We start from the raw sequence: 19851 nt of genomic DNA, 5'->3' as shown, positions 1-19851 counted from the left end.
AGAATGAACTCACAACAAAATGATTGACAGTCTCCAACATTGTTGGGGGACACTCCAGTGGCAGCATGATGGACTTGGGAAAATTCACGAAAGACACCTTTTGTTACACTGGAGGGGAGACAGAGGGGAGGGGAGGGAGTTGAGGGAAGGCAGAAGGAAGACCTCAGCACCAACTAAACTCTATCAAAAAAATAATAATAATAAAACAAAAATAAGAATTGGTAGTGCTGCATTCTCTCTGGGAGTTTCTGGGGGAGAGTATGTCTACAGATGTATTCAGATTGTAAGACACCAGTCCCCTTTTCCTTGGTGTCTGTCTGAGCTATTTCCTTCATTGCATGTTTGCTCCTAAGAGCAAAAATGGATCAATGTCTTTGTATGTCTTCTATTCTTTTCTTTTGAACTCAAGTCCCTCTTACTCTGCCACACCTCTAACTGGCTCATGTAATTAATACAGATTTTTCTAGATATTCTAGGGTAATCTTTCTAGCTTAAGATCTATAATCTCACCTGTCATTATAGATTCTGGGCAATACAGCTCAGAAATATTTGTGTGGTCATTATTCCACCTACAACAGGATTATCTTAAAATAAATCTTTTATTTCAGAGTAGTTTTTGAACTAACAAAACAAAAATTGTGAAGTAGTATTATCTTCCATGTTGTTAATGTGTTCTGTCAGTATGATACATATGTCATAATTAATAAAACACACTCAGCTTCCTCTACTATTGATTATCTCATATTAGCAAGAGGAATATTCTGTCTTTAATATTGGCTTTCAATGCTAGCAGTGTATTTGATTCATCCGGGAAACCTAAAAGAAAGAAAAAACTTGTCTCAGTTCCCATCAAGAATTAAATTAGAATTTCATAGAATGGAATTAAAGCAATGTTCTCTTTTTTTTTCTGTTTCTTCAATTATTTAGAAAACTAAGTTGGATGACTTACTCTTGGAAGAGTAAAGAATATACCAAGCTTCTCCAAGTAGATTAAATTTATTCATCTACTTTAAAATGGTCGCTGAATTCCCACATGCTATGTTTTAAAATAGATATTTCCATAATTTCTTGTGGGAGTTTTGAGACATTAATTTTTCCTGGAAACATTGCTGAATGTTTTTCCTGACTTATACTTATTTTAAAAGTTGGTCTGATCTGTATCTAGAAATAGAAATTTAAGTTCTAGCATGCTCTGGGGAGTATGGTAAATTTATATTGTGCATCCTTAAATTTAGCAAGCCCTCAATTTCCTTGGTGTTTATTAAAAATTAAGACTCTGAAATTTTTTCCCAAATATTCTGATTCAGAGGTTCTTTGGTGGAACCTGTCCATTCTGACATTTTCAGCAGTTTCTAATGGCTCTTCTAATGCAAATAACCAGTAGATTTTATACATCATTTTGATACCAATTCACTGAACAGCCTATAAAATAATAAAAACCTCAAATAACATCACAATAAGGACATCTAATTTTAGTTTCTTAGTGACAGATCATTATGAAAGAAAGATCTCTATATTTTGAAATTTCTTTATATTGCTTCATGTACCAAAACTGAAGAACATTTCAGTCTCAGTTGGAGTGAGGCATTCAAACTTTCTCCGAGGGCTTGGTCAAGAGCTTAAGAGAATTACAACCCATAGAGTTCATGTGTTCATTTCCTGGCTCTATACCCAGTTTTAGCCTGTGAGAGTTCAAGCAGCTGAGTCCCTGCAAACTGCTCAGAGGATCTAGATTGAGCTGCAGATGTCCAGCACTGGTCTGAATCATCTTCTGCTGTTGCAACCATTTGGGGATGATGCCAATTGATGATAAGTCTCTCTACATCCCCCCCTTCCGAAACTCTACTCAAACATTAAAATCTTACTCTCCACACACATTTGTTTTCTCTCATTTTACAATTCTTCTTTTTAATCAAGGTTAAATTTTAAAAATTAGGTTATATATGAAACTTAACTGACAATGAAAATTGTCAAAATTGAGGGAAAATGTTCTTACATCAGCATTTCTACTTTCTTAAAGATAAAATTCTGAATACATTAGTTTTGAAGTCTGTGCTTGTTTGAATGTCAATCAGTTTCATGTGCTGGATTTGTGTGCATAAATTTAAAATGTATAGTTGATTTTTAAAATATTATTAATTCATATTGTTCTGCATGAAATACATATATATGTACTTAAAGGGACAAATAAATATTATTCTATTTGGAAATCAGATAAGCTTGGCAAAACAGTGTTTTCATGCTTTACATATGAGTTAGGATTAAATTGCCTTTAATTATACATATAGGTTCAAAAACTTGAAGCAGAGTGTTTCAAAAAGCAAGTTGGTCACTAAATGAGCCACGGAGAAGCAATTACAGGTGCTTTTATTCAACTCACAGGCTATTTATCAATGCAAATAGGAGCACCTTTAGAGTTTAACTGCATATTAATCATGCAAGTTTTCATCTAATTTGGCAGACAGATCAAGTAAATTTTTAAAAAGCCAAATTAAATAAATCTGCAAGTGGAGTAGTTTACTACAGATTTGGGCAATCTAGACCCTTAGAAATGTGTCATCAGAGCAGAGCTAATAGTAATTATCTACAGTTTGTCCACAAAGTTGCTAATGCTGTGGATGCTACACATATTATTCTAAGTTACACAAAGTGGAAGATCTGTTTCTATTGTTAAAAATGAGATAATTTTCTTTTTTTCAAATAACATATGTGCTTATTTCCAGATATTCTTCATGCTTCTTACCCAAAATGTCTTAATATTATTTAAAAAAAAACTTATTTAAAATGAGAAATTTTTGTGATACCATAGACAGAACTTTTGGAAATAAGTTTATGCAATCTGAAAGAACTTGAAATACTTTTTGACTATTTTCTCAGGAATGTAGGAAATGATTCCTTCTAGCTTTATTTCTTAAAAGTATCACAAGTGCTCTCCATGTCAATTTTTCATCACTGTACATTTTGAAGTTCATAAATTTTGAGACAACAATCTTCTTGGTTTACTGTAGTATAAAAGGATATTCTATTCTACATGAAAAGTCTAAACCAGTGTGTTTAAATCAGTACTAACCTAACAAAACACAAAAACATACATGCCAATGCCTTGAAAACCTGCTTTTAGTTTTCTCAAATGTTTGTTATTTTTATATTTTTGTGAATTTACTTCTCTTTATAGTATTTCTTATAGCAATTCTTATAAAATTTTATTTTATAGCAATTCTTATCTTTATAGTAATCAGTTGAATCTGTGACTCTAATATTAAAAGTGTATGCTAACTGTAAGATTAAGGAAGAAAATCTTTCAACTTCTACTCTACTTCCAAAATATCTTGAATTTTACAGGCCATACACTGTATTCTCTTTTTCCATGTTATTTACTTTGTGAGTGTAACTTTGGAGAACAGAAATATTTCACACACATATCAATGTTCCCTGGGTATCATAACCTTTGAACAAAACTAAGCCATGTGTTATGTTGCCCACTTATAGCATATTACACTATACTTCTCCCAAATCAAAACAATAAGGGGCTGAGATCGTGGAGAGGTGTGGTGTTCCAGTGCCTGCAAATACCAGCTGCTTCAGTTGGTAATCCCTGGTAATGTGCCTGGAAAGGCAGTAAACAATGGCTCAAGTGTTCGGGTCCCTGACCCACGCTGGGGACCTGGTTCAGGCTTGTGACTCCTGGCTTTGGTCTGGCCTAGTGTGGCCCTTACAGACACTGAAGAATGATTAGCAGACGTATATATGTTGCCTCAATTATGACAATTTTCATTGTCAGTTAAGTTTCAAATATAACCTAATTTAAAAATTTAACCTTAATTAAATATAACCTTAATTTTAGAATGACACCTTTCTGTCTCTCTTTCTCTCTTAGAAATCTGTCCTTCAAATAAAAACAAATCTTTAAAAGTGATAACTAACAATCATGATAGGGCCTGGTATGATGAGTTAGCAGCTGAAGTCCTAGCCTTGTATGCACTGGAATCCAATACGTGTGCTGGTGTGTGTCCCAGCTGCTCTGCTTCCCATCCAGCTCCCTGCCTGTGTACTGGAAAGGCGGTAGAGGACAGCCCAAAGCCTTGAAACCCTGCACTCATGTGGGAGACCCAGAGGAAAATCCTGGCTTCTGGCTTTGAATTGGCTGAGCTTTGGCTGCCTTGTTCACTTGGGGACTGAACCAGTGGACAAATCTTTCTTTTTTTATTTCCCTCTCTTTTAAAATCTGTCTTTCCAATAAGAATAAACAAATCTTCCCCAAAAATCACAGTAAGTGTTCTTGTTTGTGACTTTAGGAATTTGAAGTACTTCATTAACCTGTTTTATCATTGTTCATTTATTCACTCATTCATGTATGTAAGAAGAATTTTTTATTAACCACCAACACAAATGTGAAGATAGACAAGCTTTCTGACTTTCACAAGCTATAACAGCAAGAAAGATACATATCTGATAATAATGCAGTATCCTTCAATAAATAATGGAAGAAAAATATTCAGAGAAAATTAAACTTTAGTTTTAATCAAAAGAAATTGATTTCTCCTTTGCTGTTCTTTGAAATTTACTTAGTAAAATATTTTATTAGATTAGTGAAAGTAGATGAATATTGTTTCCATAAACACAGTTTTACAAAATGAATCAAGAACATAATATTCTTTAAAATGATCAGTTTAAAAGAAAAATACTAAATAGAAAAGTTTAAGTGATTTGTATTTAGAATGTATAATTTAAAAAAGAAAGTTTGCCAACAGAACAAGTAAGGATAAATGCATCAGGATTTCTTATGTTTACATTGCATGAAAAGTAAGCCCTGGCTGTGAGGAGGCCAGAGGTTAGCAGCTTCCAGTGTTGTACGACACTGCACAGACCCCTGGACAAACAGCACATCTGTAAGCACCCAGATCTCCCTAGTTCCAGCTGAGACATTCATCTTCAGTTGCTATGGATGATTTCAAATCGCTTCAGGTTTTTGTTTTTTTAACAAGTTTTAATGTTATCACTAATATCACAAAAAATTTAGAAATTTTATTGTGAATGCAACAATCTGCCAGTTTAGAAAGCACAAAAAACACAAAAGCAAAAGAACCCCCCTTTCTTTTGCCTTTCTTTGAAAATTGAATGACGATTAAAGTCCAAACTGAGATGGAAAAACAAAATTTGATTTTTAAAGGTATATAGAATAACTTTATAGTTAGGTAGTATAAATAGAATGTATAGTTATTCATATAGATTTAATAAGTATAGCATATTTACATAGGAACAATTTTAGCAACTTTGTGAGAAAAAGCAAATGCAAATGTAAAATTCAGTGTAATTAAATGTAAAATTAAATGTAAAATTAAACATAAATATAAAATTAAACAAATTTAACATGAAAAAACACACCATTCTTTTAAAATAATTCACTAACACAAAATATTTATATTTCTAGTCTGTTCTTCAAATATGTGTAACATTCATATTGAAACGTGTGATTAATATGCTGGTAGGTAATTCAAAATACTAAAAACAAGACATAATTTAAAAAAATTGAAGTAGCTTAATAAAAGCATGATTTGAACTTAATAAAAGCATGATTTACTTTAAATATTCAATTTATTATGGAAATAATTTTAGCTCATTAACATAATGCTTAGTAATTACATCGATCAATATTTCAGGTCATGACCCTTGCATTGAGAAATCCTTCAAGACTACACTGAATATGATCCAAGAAAATGTGATTTGAGTCTGGAGACAACTGCACATGTAAGTATTTGGAAATCAGATTTTCTCGTAAAATATAATAAAAACTAAAATATCAACAGATTAATTCCTTAATTGCAAACATTTATTATTGTTTTTATTATAATATTATTTTTCATATTTAAAAATAATACAGTATTTTCTGATTTTTTTTGTTTACTTCTTTTTGGGGGCTTATATTTCTTTTAAGATCATCTAATAATAAAAGCTCAGGAGAGTGGATAGAAGAAAATACAATATTAAAAACACTGCTGCAATTAAACAGGAGTGTTACTTCGAGGTGAGTCATTAATGAAAGTGACTAACATCATAGATTTTGTGTGTTAATTAAATGATAGTAATGCATGTATCATGGAAACAGTAAAACATGTGACCACGTGGAACAGACTTGGACATTCTTATACTCACATTAGACACATAATGAAATCATAGCTATTCTCTAGCAGAATTAAATCTATATTAATAGTTACATGGCAAATAGGTAAGCCTGGAATTCTCTTGCCTCCTTTGAATTTTTTTTTAATTACATGTTTAGTTAAATTAATGTATACCTATGGCTATACCATGTCAATTCATATGTAATTAAAAATACTACATAGTAAAAATTAACTAAGAAAATTTAAAAATGGCATGCAAAAGTAGCTTATTCTTGGTTTATGTAGGTAGTAAATCCAGCAGCATTTGTCTCTAAGAGTTAAGAAAACAGTGGGTAACAATTAGAAGGTTTTGTTGTTGCTAACTCAAGATTCTATCTACTGTTGGAATACTTAAATGGAAAGATTTATTGGATAATGTTGATCTCCTGTAATCTCACTTCAGTATTGCACATGACTTGGCAAATTTATATTTTCTAAGTTAGAAAAATCAAATCTCTCTAGTGCTGAATAACTGTGTTGATTATGAGAATATTCTTATGATATGTGGATAAATCTTATGAAATTTTCCAGTACATTTTTCCTGCTTAAATTACTGGAAATGTTTGAACATAAAGATATGATAATAGTTATATAAAACAATCTTTACAACAAACATGTTACCAATTTATATGATTATGTCTATGTGAAAGCCTTTAAAAACTCATTTTATCTTAATTTTGGGAAAGACAAGGAGAATGCTTTTTACCTAATTACTTAAAATATATTGACTATATTAAATGTAAGAATTTAATAAACTGTTTAATACTTTAAATCATGATCTTCATAAATATTAGTAACATATACTACTCTTAATTAAATCCTTAGAGTAAAATATTGCAAAGTTTGAAAGAAGTTTTCTGTTGAGACTCATTTAAATTTATTATATAAGTACTAATGAGTTTTATTTCCTTCATTTCCTATTGCAGATTGACTTATACCGAAAAACATACTTCTTTTTGGCTTTAATAATGGACAAAAAGTGTATTCTGTATTTTCTAATTTTCTTGTCATTTTTAATGGTAAGCATAATTCGTTCTTATTGTTCTCTTACATGATTATTTCTGTTGTCAATTCTAATATATCTATAATTAATAACTTTAACAATGACACAGTTAAAATATTATGTATGTAAATTAACCAATTTTCTATTAAATCAATATAATAATTTCTTCCAGGCATAGAATGATGAAGTAGGGTGGGAGCTGCAGTAAGGAAGATCAGTACACATATGTAAGACACTATAGGAAATAAGTAGCAAAGTTTGAAAAAAAAAAACAGTATGGCTCTAGGGTATAGCAATATGTAGCAGTTGAGTATTTTCAGCCTGACCTATTGATTCTGTTTGAGTCTCCCATTTTGCCAACAGATTGACATAAATTGTTTCAAAGACGACTCATAGCCACTCTTTGTGCTTTAGATCAGCTTCCCCAACCATGCATCCAATGAAGTAGGCACTCATCAGTTTGAAGCCTTTGTGTGTGTAATGGAAATCTAGGGCCGGAGGTTGAAGGCAGACAAAACATGACTAAAAATCAACTGATCTGCTGGAAGATTAATATGTCATTTACATTTAATTTTATTTTCATTTATGAATTGTTTTAGTCATGTATCTCCTGCCTCAAATTAAAACAGTAACTATGCTTTTATCTCATTATATGTATGAGACACTAAGAGGCAGACTCTCATCTACTCTTGACTGGCAAATACTGGTGTTTGTGAGCAAACCTCACAAAGATTCAAACAAATGCAGGAAAAATACAGAAAATCTAAACAAGACAAAAATTACATTTTTTGGTGAGAAAAAAACAATCTAACCTCTAGGAGCAGTGATTGAATTCACAAGAATTCAAGGAGTGGGACTCCCTCTGCCCAGCTCATGCCTTCCAAGGAGCATGCCGGGGATGCCCTCCGCAGGGCCTTTTTATAAATTCCCAACTTCATTACTACGACATAAACATTTGTGACTTTTAAATTCATTCACAAACAGTATTAAATTAGTCAGAATAAAAATGATTTTTTCTATTCTTCAAACTTCCCGAGAAGATCAGGAGTTCCATGATTTAAAAGTATTCATTTTCCAAAGGTTCTAGTTTTTCAACCATTTTTCTAATAGGAAAATTAAATCAAAGAATGAAACGTGTGCTTTTAAAAGGTGGTCAAGTGACAGTGAAACTTGATTGTTGCCACTGGGATAAGAAATATAATTTTTACTTCACTAGGGCCAACTGCTTGCTAGAAATAGAAAATCGAGAATGTGGGGATAGTTCCCGGAGTGAAGGCTCAGTGGCTAAATCCTCACCTAGCAAGCATGGGGATCCCATATGGGTGCTGTTTCCTGTCCAGGCTGCTTCGTTTCCTACCCAGCTCCCTACCTATGGCCTGGGAAAACAGTACAGGATGGGCCCAGCCTTGGGACCCTACACCTGCATGGGAGACCCAGAAGAAGCTCCTGGTTCTGGTTTCAGATCAAGTCATTTCTGGTTGTTGTGGCATCCTGGGCAGTGAACCAGCGGTTGCAAAGTCTTTCTCTCTCTCACTGTCTCTGTAAGTCTGATCTGCTTTTCCAATAAAAAAAAGAAAAAAAGAATGTAGGGGTAAAAAAGGAGTAGAAAGACAACTTTACAAAAATATAATACAAAAATTGAGAAATAGGTGTAAGACTAGGTTTATATAGGTTTCATATTGTGAAGAACATATACATTTATAAGTCATCCAAATCCTCACGGATGTGCATGCAACAAAAATTCTGTAATTTGCCAATGCATAAATGGGTTTACCATGATATTATCAAAATACAGTAATAATAGCAATAATTTTTGATGTTTTCTTTTTTAAAGATTTATTTATTTTTATTGGAAAGGCTGATATACAGAGAGGAGGAGAGACAGAGAGGAAGATCTTCCCTCTGATGGTTCACTCCCTAAGTGGCCACAACAGCTGGAGCTGAGCCAATTCGAAGCCAGGAGCCAGGAGCTTCCTCTGAGTCTCCCATTTGGGTGCAGGGTCCCGAGGCTTTGGACTGTCCCTCCACTGCTGTCCCAGGCCACAAGCAGGGAGCTGGATGGGGAAGTGGGGCTGCCAGGATAAGAACAGGGGCCCCTATGGAATCCCAGCACATTCAAGGCGAGGATTTTAACCGCTATGCTATCGTGCCGGGCCCAATTTGATGTTTTATAATATTACAGATATGCTGCTTTTATTACCCTTATACTACTACATACTATTTTACATAAGAAAGCAAAAATTTATGTGTGGGTGTGATGGGTAGTATGTTGCCTGCATTTAAAGACCAGGTAAAAATTTAGAGAAGACAGTTCTACCTGCATTTCAGGGCAGACAACCTGAATCTAGCTTCCCAAGTCTACTTGTGGTGATGTCTTTATTTCTGGTTGTTTGAAACTGGAAACAGTGGTGACATTTACACCCTGGAAATTGCCAAACTTCAGGAATTTTTTTTCTCCCAAGACAGGTTCTATCACCCAACATTTCACCATACTGGCTGCTTACAAACATGACAGACTGGCTGTGGCAGAGATATTTTCAGAGGTCTAAAATTGTGAATTTTTTTTTAATCCTTTAGATTGTTGTCACTGCAGAATTGCAAGTGAGCCCTGATGATTTGACTCAACTAGGGGTCACCAGAAATAAGATCATGACAGCTCAATATGAATGTTACCAAAAAATTATGCAAGATCCCATTCAACAATCAGAAGGTAATACTAACTATGTGTTCTAAATGCATTTGACATTTTTAAAAGTTGTTTTGTTATGCCATTATGGTCTCCCTATTTCTGTATAAAAAATAGTTGCTAGTTTTTACTACTATATGCAATTTTAATTATTTGTGTATGAGGAATATTTTGTGACAAATACCTTGTATTTATATTGCTTCTTTAATAAAATCGAATAAAAATAAGTATATGGCATGGTGTTTCAGATCACACACACACAGACACACACACACACAAACACTGTGATATGACTAAAATAGCTAATGAATATATATATTTTACCTCACACAGTTAAAATTTTATGGGTGAGCATTTTAAATTCACTGAGAATTTTCAAAAATAGACTTATTAATTATAATTAACATGTTGTGTAATCATTCTCTTGAATTTATTTCTCCCATGTAACTGGAATTTTTTTGTCCTCCAAACAGCTTCCTCAACTCCCCCATCTTTGCCCTATTGCCTGATCTGACAACTTCCACACTGCTGCCTACTTCTATGAGACCAACCCTTTCAGTTTCACATATAAGTGAGATTATTCAGGATTTGCCTTTCTGTGTCTAGCTCATTTATGCCAACATAATGTTCTCCAGATTCGTCTAGGTTGTCACAAATTACAGGATTTCATTCTTTGTGATGGAATAATGGGATATGGGCATCCTAGCCAATATCTTAACCAGTAGACCAAATGCCTGTTCCTCAAAAATCTTTTTGCACCAAAATAACTTACATTTTATTTTAAGTTTCCACAAACTGAATTATACTCATATTTGTATCTGGCAAATTTGTTTTTTTGTGAAAGGGGATGAAAGCTGTTCTTTTCACCCTGAACAACTTTTGGATTCTTAATTGAATGAACCAAGGAAATATTAATTTTTGGAGATATATTGAGATGCTATCAATTTTTAAAAATGTTGAATTCAATTAGAATATGTTTTAATATCCCAGAAAATAAGAGATCATCTCATTTTGACAGTAGGGTTTGAGCTAGTCAGTAATTAAAATATTTATATACATACTCTTTTTTCATTGATTTGGCATCTCATTTTAAGATCTTAGTGCTATTCTTTTATAGCTATTGAATTAACCTCTTTCATATCATCTGGACATATATAAAAGTAGTTTTTGCGTACAATGGGGTGCAATAAGAATACATTCACAAGGGTTTAATAACAAAATAATTCTGTAGTAGTATAAATCAACATCACTGAATAAGTTATTTCTTCCGGAGCTTCATAATGAACTTATTTCTATAAAAGCCTTGTTTCTATTTCTAGAAAGTATCATAATAAATAACTATATATTTTTAAAAAATTTTAAATTTTTATTGGAAAGGCAGATATATAGGAGAGACAGTGAGGAAGATCTGTCCATTGATTCATTCCCAAGTGATCACAAGGGCTGGAGCTGTACCAGTCTGAAGCCAGGAGCCAGGGCTGCACCAATCTGCAGCCTCCTCCAGGTCTCCCACATGGGTGTAGGTACCCAAGGCTTTGGGCCATCCTCAACTGTTTCCCAGGCCACAAGCAGGGAGCTGGATGGAAAGGGTGGCTGCCGAGTTTAGAACCAGCACCCATATGGGATCCAGATTGGGTATAAGGTGAGACTTCAGCTGCTAGGGTCCAAATAACTATATTTTAAAGTCATATTTCCAAAATTAACTTGACTACAAACACTTTATTAATGGAATAACTATCAACTTTTCAGTGAAATGTCAACATAATTGGGAAACATCTAGATCTTGAAATTTATCATGATGCTCATGTTGTACTTAGTTACATAAACCATTTGGGGCTTATATGACATGGACATGTTTGAGAAGCTTTCTGAAAGTATATCAAGAAAATTTTCTCTGATAAACCAAAGATGTATTTAAACCAGTAGTATACCAATGTAAAGTATTTTAATAGCTGTTTAGAAAATTAGAGGAGGGAAAACGGAGATTATGTGAGGTACTTGTCTTGTTTTTATAACACTAGAATTATTTAGACTTTCAGATCATTAGAACTTTTCTACATTCATGAGGGCTAGATCAATTCCAAGATTGCTATGCAAGTCTGTTAAGAATAATAAACATCTCACGCAGCTTTCATGGCTCTGTCTGGAGCTGACAAGTTAGAAAATTGCTTTCTTTGATTATAGGCTGGAATAAAACTGGAACATTTGGTCAGTTCGTTTTTCCATATTGCAATGTAATAGGTTCTCCTCTCATTGAAAAAAAAAAAGCTGAGGTTATTAAACTTTCTGTTGCATTTGTAAAGGAAAAGATAAATGACTAGAATTTGTTGTAAGTATATTCCCAGGTTAGATTACACACTAGATTATTCATTTGTTAAAATTGTAAGATAGGAAATACTGGGGTACTTTTATGCAGAGAAGGACATTTTGTCCAAAGGTAAAGATTTGAAAATAAAACATGTTTTCAGAATCCCATATTGTTTCGAATTTCAAGTGCGAGAACGCTAAGAACTACTTGATAGCTAAGGACAATGAACATACAATACTTGATTTACAGAGTTGGAAATTATATTTAAAACATCTGAATTAGATCTAGACTTTTCACGTATTTAGCTGTTACTAAATTTGTTTAGAAACTAGTTATTCTACTAGTTACTACTTGGGGAATCAAGAAATCAGATGGACTTTATACGACATCTTCATTTTCAGTGGGAAGGTTTTGCTTGCTGTCAGCATGGCACCACCCTTGAGCTCTCCTCTCTGCTTGTGTGACCAGAGGGAGTTACTTATTCTGGTGTTCTCTCCATGCACAGGTGTTTATTGCAACCGCACCTGGGACGGGTGGCTGTGCTGGAATGATGTTGCTGCAGGCACAGAGTCAATGCAGCACTGCCCGGATTACTTCCAGGACTTCGACCCTTCAGGTAAAAGCAGACTTTTGTGCACGAATCTCACTGACATCTTTGTAACGCATTCGAGACTAAGTGTTCCATTTCTTTGTTTTCCTTGTTCATCTTAAAGAAAAAGTTACGAAGATCTGTGACCAAGATGGAAACTGGTTTAGACATCCAGCAAGCAACCGAACGTGGACAAATTACACCCGGTGTAATGTGAACACACATGAGAAAGTGAAGGTATTTCGTGATTATGAATTTACATACACTTTGCATTATTTACTTAAATGGTTGTCCAATATAGTGCTACTGAGGGCTCTGTTGCCAATTCATTATGTTCGTGATTCTGAGATTACACTGATGGAGCAATCCTGTTAGGTAACAGCGTATTTACAAGTCAATGTCTTAGTTCTAATGTCTCCAATTTCCCAAAGAAAACATACCTTGAACGTGTAAGAAAGGGGAAACTTGTCATTTGTGTTGGAATTTCTGCAATTACCTCAGAAACTGTGCTTAAGTAAGCAGAATAAACTCAGCAGGGTTTAACCAGCCCCAACTTTCTGGCAGCAAAAGATTATTGTTAGATCACTTTGACTCATGTTTCCACTTTAAAATTATTTTTATTGTTTATTTAATCGTAGAACGGGACAGACAGGAAAGTGGGAAAGAAAGCAATTGTGTTACCATTCACTGGCTGCCTGAAGCAGCTAGGACTAGTCAGAAACTCAGTCCAGGTCTGTCATGGATGGCCAGAGCCCAAGCGCTGAAGCCATCACCATAGCTGCCCAGAGACTGCTGTGATAGCCAGGTGCCAAATCCAGGGTCTTCAGTCTAGGACAAACACATCTAAAACATGGCTCCTTTGCGATGGACAGTGACTGATTGCTTGCCCTGAATGCCCCGGGATCCCATATGGGCGTCAGTTTGTGTTCCAGCTGTTCTGCTTCCCATTCAGCTCCCTGCTTATGATCCAAATCCTTAAAATCCTGCGCCCATGTGGGAGGCCTGGCGGAAGCTCCTGGCTCCTGGCTTTGAATTAGCTCAGCTCTAGCTATTGTGGCCACTTGGGTAGTAAACCAGCAGACAGGAGATCTTTCTCTATGTATTTTTTTCTCTCTGTAAATCTGCCTTTGCAAAAAAGTAAAATAAATCTTTTTTTTCTTAAAGAACATATTAAACATATGTTTTTCTAAAAAACATGTTAAACAGCAATTTAACCAATAGGCAAATTCCTGCTCCACATTCCCACTTCTCACACATTAAAGTCAAATTGAATTATACTTCTTAACAATAAGGCTTTGACAAAAAGTCCTGCATGTATGTATATATGTGTTTTATAGCCATTGTGTTACATTGATATTCAGCTTTATTTTTGTTTAATATAAGGAATGTTCTTAAGTGATTGGCATAGAGTAAGAATTTGATAAAATGGTCTGAAGAGAACTATAAAGATATGCAATAAAGTGATAGGGTATAGTTAATCAGAATACAGACAAAAAGTGAAAGAAAAAAGTCAAAATAAGGAGAATTTTAAAATACATTTATAAACATGAATCTCATGTAGTTCATAAATAACCATATCGCGATTGGGTTCTGAGCCTCAAATTTGCCAAAGGAAAAACAGAAATTCATTAAAGAAAGCAAGCTTTACTTGGCACTTAAGTCAGACCAAAACAAATGACCAGTATCATTGATTTCAGGCACACAAAATATAAAATACTGGCTTCTTATACAATCAAGATATCAATGAAAGTATAAATTTATAGATTCCAAATATGTCCTCTCATTTCTTAAATGAAAGAAAATATAATTTATGAATTCATAGAAGTTATCTGAAAGATTTGATTCTTTATTCCCGATGTATTCAAGTATTTAAGGTTTTGCATGATAATCATTTTAAGGCTATCAGTTTGCATGTTTTTAAAAAGAGAATTTACTTAAATAAATTTGAGCTTATAAATATTTGGGATTGTAGATACTCAGAGTGTTAATATGATTTGTTATTGCTTTTATTTACTTATAGACTGCACTAAATTTGTTTTACTTGACTATAATTGGACATGGACTATCCATTGCTTCACTGCTTATTTCACTTGGCATATTTTTTTATTTCAAGTAAGTACATAAACTATATTTAAAATGTTACCAATTGTTTCTGGTGAATACAGTGTCCTGGGCATATTTAACTGAAAAGTTGACAAAATATACAAAATATAGAAAATTAATAATGCTTAAAATTAACAAAATATTTTAAAAATTGGAGTAATTGATTTTGATTGAAAAAGCATGTAGTGAGAAACTGATTAAACATTAAGTCTCCAACTTTACAAAATTAGTAGCAATCTAAGAAACAAGTCATAAAAAGTTGGGTAACTTTTGATAACTAATACATATGATATCATCTTAAATGACTAACTTAATCAGTTTTAATCCTATTTGCATGCACATTACAGAAACTGGAGTTTTGTATGAGTACCAGCAATGGTATCTCATATAATTATCCAAAATGTAATATGAACAAATTGTAGTTACAGGTACTTTTGTTTGTTTTTGGGGTTTGTATGTGTTTCATTTAAAAGGTTAAATTCTACTTTGAAGTTTATTTGTAATCTACTCCTTTTGTGGGAATGGGGAATGATGGCTCTAATTTTTAGATCAAATAATCAACAGGAAACTTATAAATTTATACAAAGGTAAATTTCAAAACATATATGCATTATGTATATCTTAACTGGGTTTTTATAATTTTGATCACTACTAGCAATTATAAAATACATTATGACAACAGCAAATATCTATATTATTGTATTTCCGTAATTGTCATTGTTGTCTAATAATTTAAAATTATCTGTTAAAAGGAGAGAAAACAAAAAGATTAAAAACATTAATAATTATTATTTAATTTGAATGTAGCTAATGGTAAGTTTTCTGGGTTTTTGTCTAAATTTTTGTTTTAACATGAGGAAAAATAAGTTTATGCATTGGTATAAAATCAATCCTCCACTCCACTAATGACATAATTTATAAATCACAAGGGTTTGAACATTGCCTATCATTCTTCTTGGGAAAGTATTTGCAAATTTCAAATCTTTTGATTATTTAAAGAAAAATGTGATTACTAATTAACAGAAACTAATTAAATTTACAATATCTTGTAAGAATAGAAAAAAATAAAGCATGTTACTAACTTTTAAGGAGATTATATTTGAATAGTTATAATTAATACAACCTATTTAGCAATTTCTCATATTTTCCCAGTTTTATTTCATATTGGCTTGTTTTTATAGTTTTGTTTGTATAGTTAAACTACTTTTATAACTTAATGTTCTGTAATTACCGCTTTATATGACACAAAAGTTTTTTAAAACAGCCATTAAGTTGTAAATAATATTTTACTTCATGGGTTTACAATGTTGTACTGAGTGACTCCTCTAGTTTGGAACACTGGCATGCTTCGTGTTTTTCTATTAATAAAAAACACTGCAATGGAGATTTTCAGTTAAAACTTCTCCCATATTTTACAATATTTTCTTAGGCTACCGTCCCAGAATCTTGTGATTTCTTGGTAAACAGATATATATCTTTTGATAGTTTTTGAAACATGTCAATTTAAAAATATCTTAAAATGTATGTTCAAAATAATTTTGTAAATATCTACTTCTTTCCTGATGCTGGTTTTCTGTGAGAAGGACCCATCTTCAAGAGTGATACTTTTTGAAATCCAGTGGCAATAACCAGACTATTAGGAAAAAAATCTCTGATCTTTTCCATTTCTTACCCACCATTTCCCCTACGCCCTGCAAATTTAACTCGTTAGAATCCCTCCAGCCTATCTAATTTGCCTCAACTCTATTATTATCACCACCAGGCTTATGGAGTAAACTGACTTTTCCTTTTCATTCTGTTCAACCAAGGCAGCCAGACTATGTCCAAAGATTTATACTAGATATATATCAGATTTTGTCATTGTTTCGAATTTTAGAGTTTCAATTTTAAGTAACATAAAATCAGGGCTGGCATTGTAGTACAATGAGTTGAGCCTCTGCCTGTGACTTGGGTATCTCATACGTATACAGGTGCGGGTCCTGGCTGCAACACATACAGTTCCCCTCTCTGCTACTGGACATGGGAAAGCAGTTCAGGATAGCCAGTTCTTTAAGCCCTGGCACCACTTGGAAGATTCAGGTAGAGCTCCAGACTCCAGGCTTTGGCCTGACTCAGCCATGCTGCTTTCAGCCATTTGGAGAGTGAATCACTTAGTTTATTCATTTTGTCTTTCTCTCTTTCTTTCTCCATTTCAAAGAAATAAACAAATATTTTTTAAATATACAATTTAAATCATTAGCATGCCCTTACATTTCTTGGACAAGTTTTTAAAGAAGTATTGTGCTCATATGTGGATAATGGAAGTACAATGAACTAGTCATTTTCGAAGCTGAATCAAAATGAAAAGAATCAATATCTAATGTGATAGGTATGCACTTGGCTCTGAATTAAAAATATGCCATATTCAAATCTTCCTATAATAATTATTAAAATGGTAAAATTTTATGGACTTAACTGGATCCTGCTTTTAAACAAGTCCTAATTTGTTTTATATGGGCCATTATGTTTTTTTTCTCTTTAAATTTTAGGATAAAAAGACTTATAAAGTATCTTGCATTTACCATTCAATGAATGGTAAGAGTCAATCATTATTTCACTAGAGTTACATAAATAAATTTAGCTAATAGACTACCTTTCATAGTAACCCAACATAACAGTCATATAATAATAATACAGGGTAAAAACCCAGTGTAATGATGGCCCTTTAAGTGTCATGGGTTTATGAGAATGGAAAGACTTGCCCTGACTCATAGAATCAGAGGAGCCTTGACATGATCATCTATTTTTACAAATAATTCAATAAGTAAAATATCAGCCGATAGAGATTTTAATTTATAAGCAATGAAGAAACAGTCTAGTATGACATTAAATTTACTTTTTAAGAAATTAGTTAGTTTTGATAAGATTAATCCCAATCTGTGTTCTTTCTATTTAGTTTATTTAGTTAGTATCAGTTTTTGGCTCTGCAATCACTCTGTGTTGTTTAGTGTATTAAAGTTGCGGTATGGATATTTAGCCCTGGTAGGTAAATTGATCAAAAGAAATGTGACTTTATGTAGAAGGCAGAACAACAGATAGAAATGTTGGAGAGGGAGGAGAAAAAGAGAGAGAAAGAGGGAGAGAAATATTCATCGACTATTTCACTCTGTAGATGATTGCAACACTTAGGTCTAGGCCAAACTGGAGTCAGGAATCAGGACCATCAGGAATATCTTGTCCCCCCCATGAGTGGAAGGGGCCTAAACTTTGGACTTGGGATATACATGCACGGTGGTCTATTTTTAACAAACGCGTAGACATGGTAGGAGCAGTAGCCTAGTGCCTAAAATCCTCACCTTGCACACCCTGGGATCATATTTGGGCACTGGTTCATATCCCAGCTGCTCCTCTTCCCTTCTAGCTCTCTCTTGTGGCCTGGAAAAATCAGTAGAGAAAGACACAAGACCTTGGGACCCTGCACCCACATGAGGGACCCAGAAAAAGCTCCTTGCTCCTTGCTTCAGATCAGCTTAGCTCCAGCTTTTGTGACAACTTGGGGAGTGAACTAGTGCACAGAAGATCTTTCTCCCTCTCTCCTTTTCTCTGTATATCTGCATTCCCAATATAAACAAACAAACAAACAAAACCAAAAATCAAAACCAGAAAGAACCAGGACACCTGAGAAATGGCCTGTTAGCATTACAAATGGTGGCCTATCTATGCCACTGTGCCACAATACTGGCCCTGAGATTTCTTTTATTACCATAGGAGACTGTATAGCTTATTCTATACCTCCATCTTGGATACTGAAAAAGTTATAAACCGAATTTAGACACTTGAAATAAATACCCCTCAAAACTAGTTTTATATTTTAAGGATTTATTTTACTTAAAAGGCAGATTTTACAGAGAGAGAAGGTGAGAAACAGACAAAGGTAAATCCACTGATTCACTCAGCAGTTGGCCACCATGGCCAGAACTGATCTGATCTGAAGCCAGGAGCTTCTTCCAGAACTCAAGGACTTAAGCCATTTTCCACTGCTTTCCCAGGCAATAAACAGGGAGCTGGTGGGAAGTGGAGCAGCCAGGATGGAATGAGTAACCAAATGGGATGTTAGCAGCATAGCTGGAGGATAAATCTGAAATATACCATGGTGCCATGGTGGCCCCAAATCTATCTATTAAAATGAGAAAGGCCTCTAGGAGCAACGAAGATAATGTTACTCAGCTTTGTTACAGCAGGTAACATCTCTGTTTTATTTCCTTAAACATCCCCTGATGCTCTGCAGACAGCCCTGAACATAGGCACGCAAGAGTTTGGTTTTTGTTTGTTTATTTATTTGTTTTTGGGGAATCAAGACATACTGTAGCTTCGAAGCTTCTTTGTAGGACTGAGTTTTGTGCCCTATCGTGATGTCTTTCCTTTTATCTGACCTTTAGACTAAGACTCCTTAAAATTCTTACCAATAGAGGGATCTGTGTAAAATAAGAAGGGGGAGCTAGATCAAAGGAAGATAAGGGCTACATGGTTCATGAAGCTTGCTCATGTAGATTAGGGCCAAAAGACATCATTAGCTTTATTCCAAGTAATCTGGAAATAATTCTTAGAGGAGCTGACGTTTCACATAAAATCACTGCATATAAGAGAAAATCTACCAACATATCCTTTTTGGCTTGTAACTATGTTCCTGTCACTGTAGTTACCCTAACATAGCCTTTGATAGAGAAAACTACTTGCTCCACCCACCCCAGTCTTTGGTAATTGAGGGTCACTGATGCATGCTAATAAAACCAAAGACTATGAAAAATGTTGATTTAAGGTACTGTTTATTTTTTTTCTTATTTAGAAAGAGGAAAATCTACTCATCCACTTCAAATTAGAAACAGAAGATGAAACATCATTCAATAGATATATTTCAATAGCATTAAATCCAATTCAAAAGAGGCGAGCAAAAGATGGAGAGCAGAAAAGAGAAAGAGAGAGAGAGAGGAAAAATGTAACTTTGAGTTTTGCCAAGCCTTG

General features: G+C 33.8%; 1 protein-coding gene across 2 annotated transcripts in view; it reads left to right on the top strand.

Annotated features, from left to right (window-relative positions):
- Positions 1 to 19851, top strand: part of CALCRL (calcitonin receptor like receptor) — a 92578-nt gene that overhangs the window by 46492 nt on the left and 26235 nt on the right. Inside the window, exons 3-9 of one of the 2 annotated variants that reach the window (XM_040971834.1) lie at positions 5661 to 5748; positions 5936 to 6025; positions 7088 to 7180; positions 9742 to 9874; positions 12664 to 12774; positions 12872 to 12984; positions 14768 to 14859. In XM_040971834.1, coding sequence (XP_040827768.1) covers positions 7130 to 7180; positions 9742 to 9874; positions 12664 to 12774; positions 12872 to 12984; positions 14768 to 14859 — 500 coding nt within the window. In that variant the 5' untranslated portion in view covers positions 5661 to 5748; positions 5936 to 6025; positions 7088 to 7129. The remainder of the gene's footprint in view (positions 1 to 5660; positions 5749 to 5935; positions 6026 to 7087; positions 7181 to 9741; positions 9875 to 12663; positions 12775 to 12871; positions 12985 to 14767; positions 14860 to 19851) is intronic. The other variant, XM_040971835.1, reaches the window with a different exon arrangement.

The sequence above is a fragment of the Ochotona curzoniae genome, unplaced genomic scaffold, assembly GCF_017591425.1.
Source record: "Ochotona curzoniae isolate NIBS_2020 unplaced genomic scaffold, NIBS_Ocur_1.0 contig_2210, whole genome shotgun sequence".
In the NCBI taxonomy this organism is placed as follows: Eukaryota; Metazoa; Chordata; class Mammalia; order Lagomorpha; family Ochotonidae; genus Ochotona; species Ochotona curzoniae.
The sequence above is the reverse complement of the archived record's forward strand: the minus strand, read 5'-3'. Positions and strand labels throughout refer to the sequence as shown.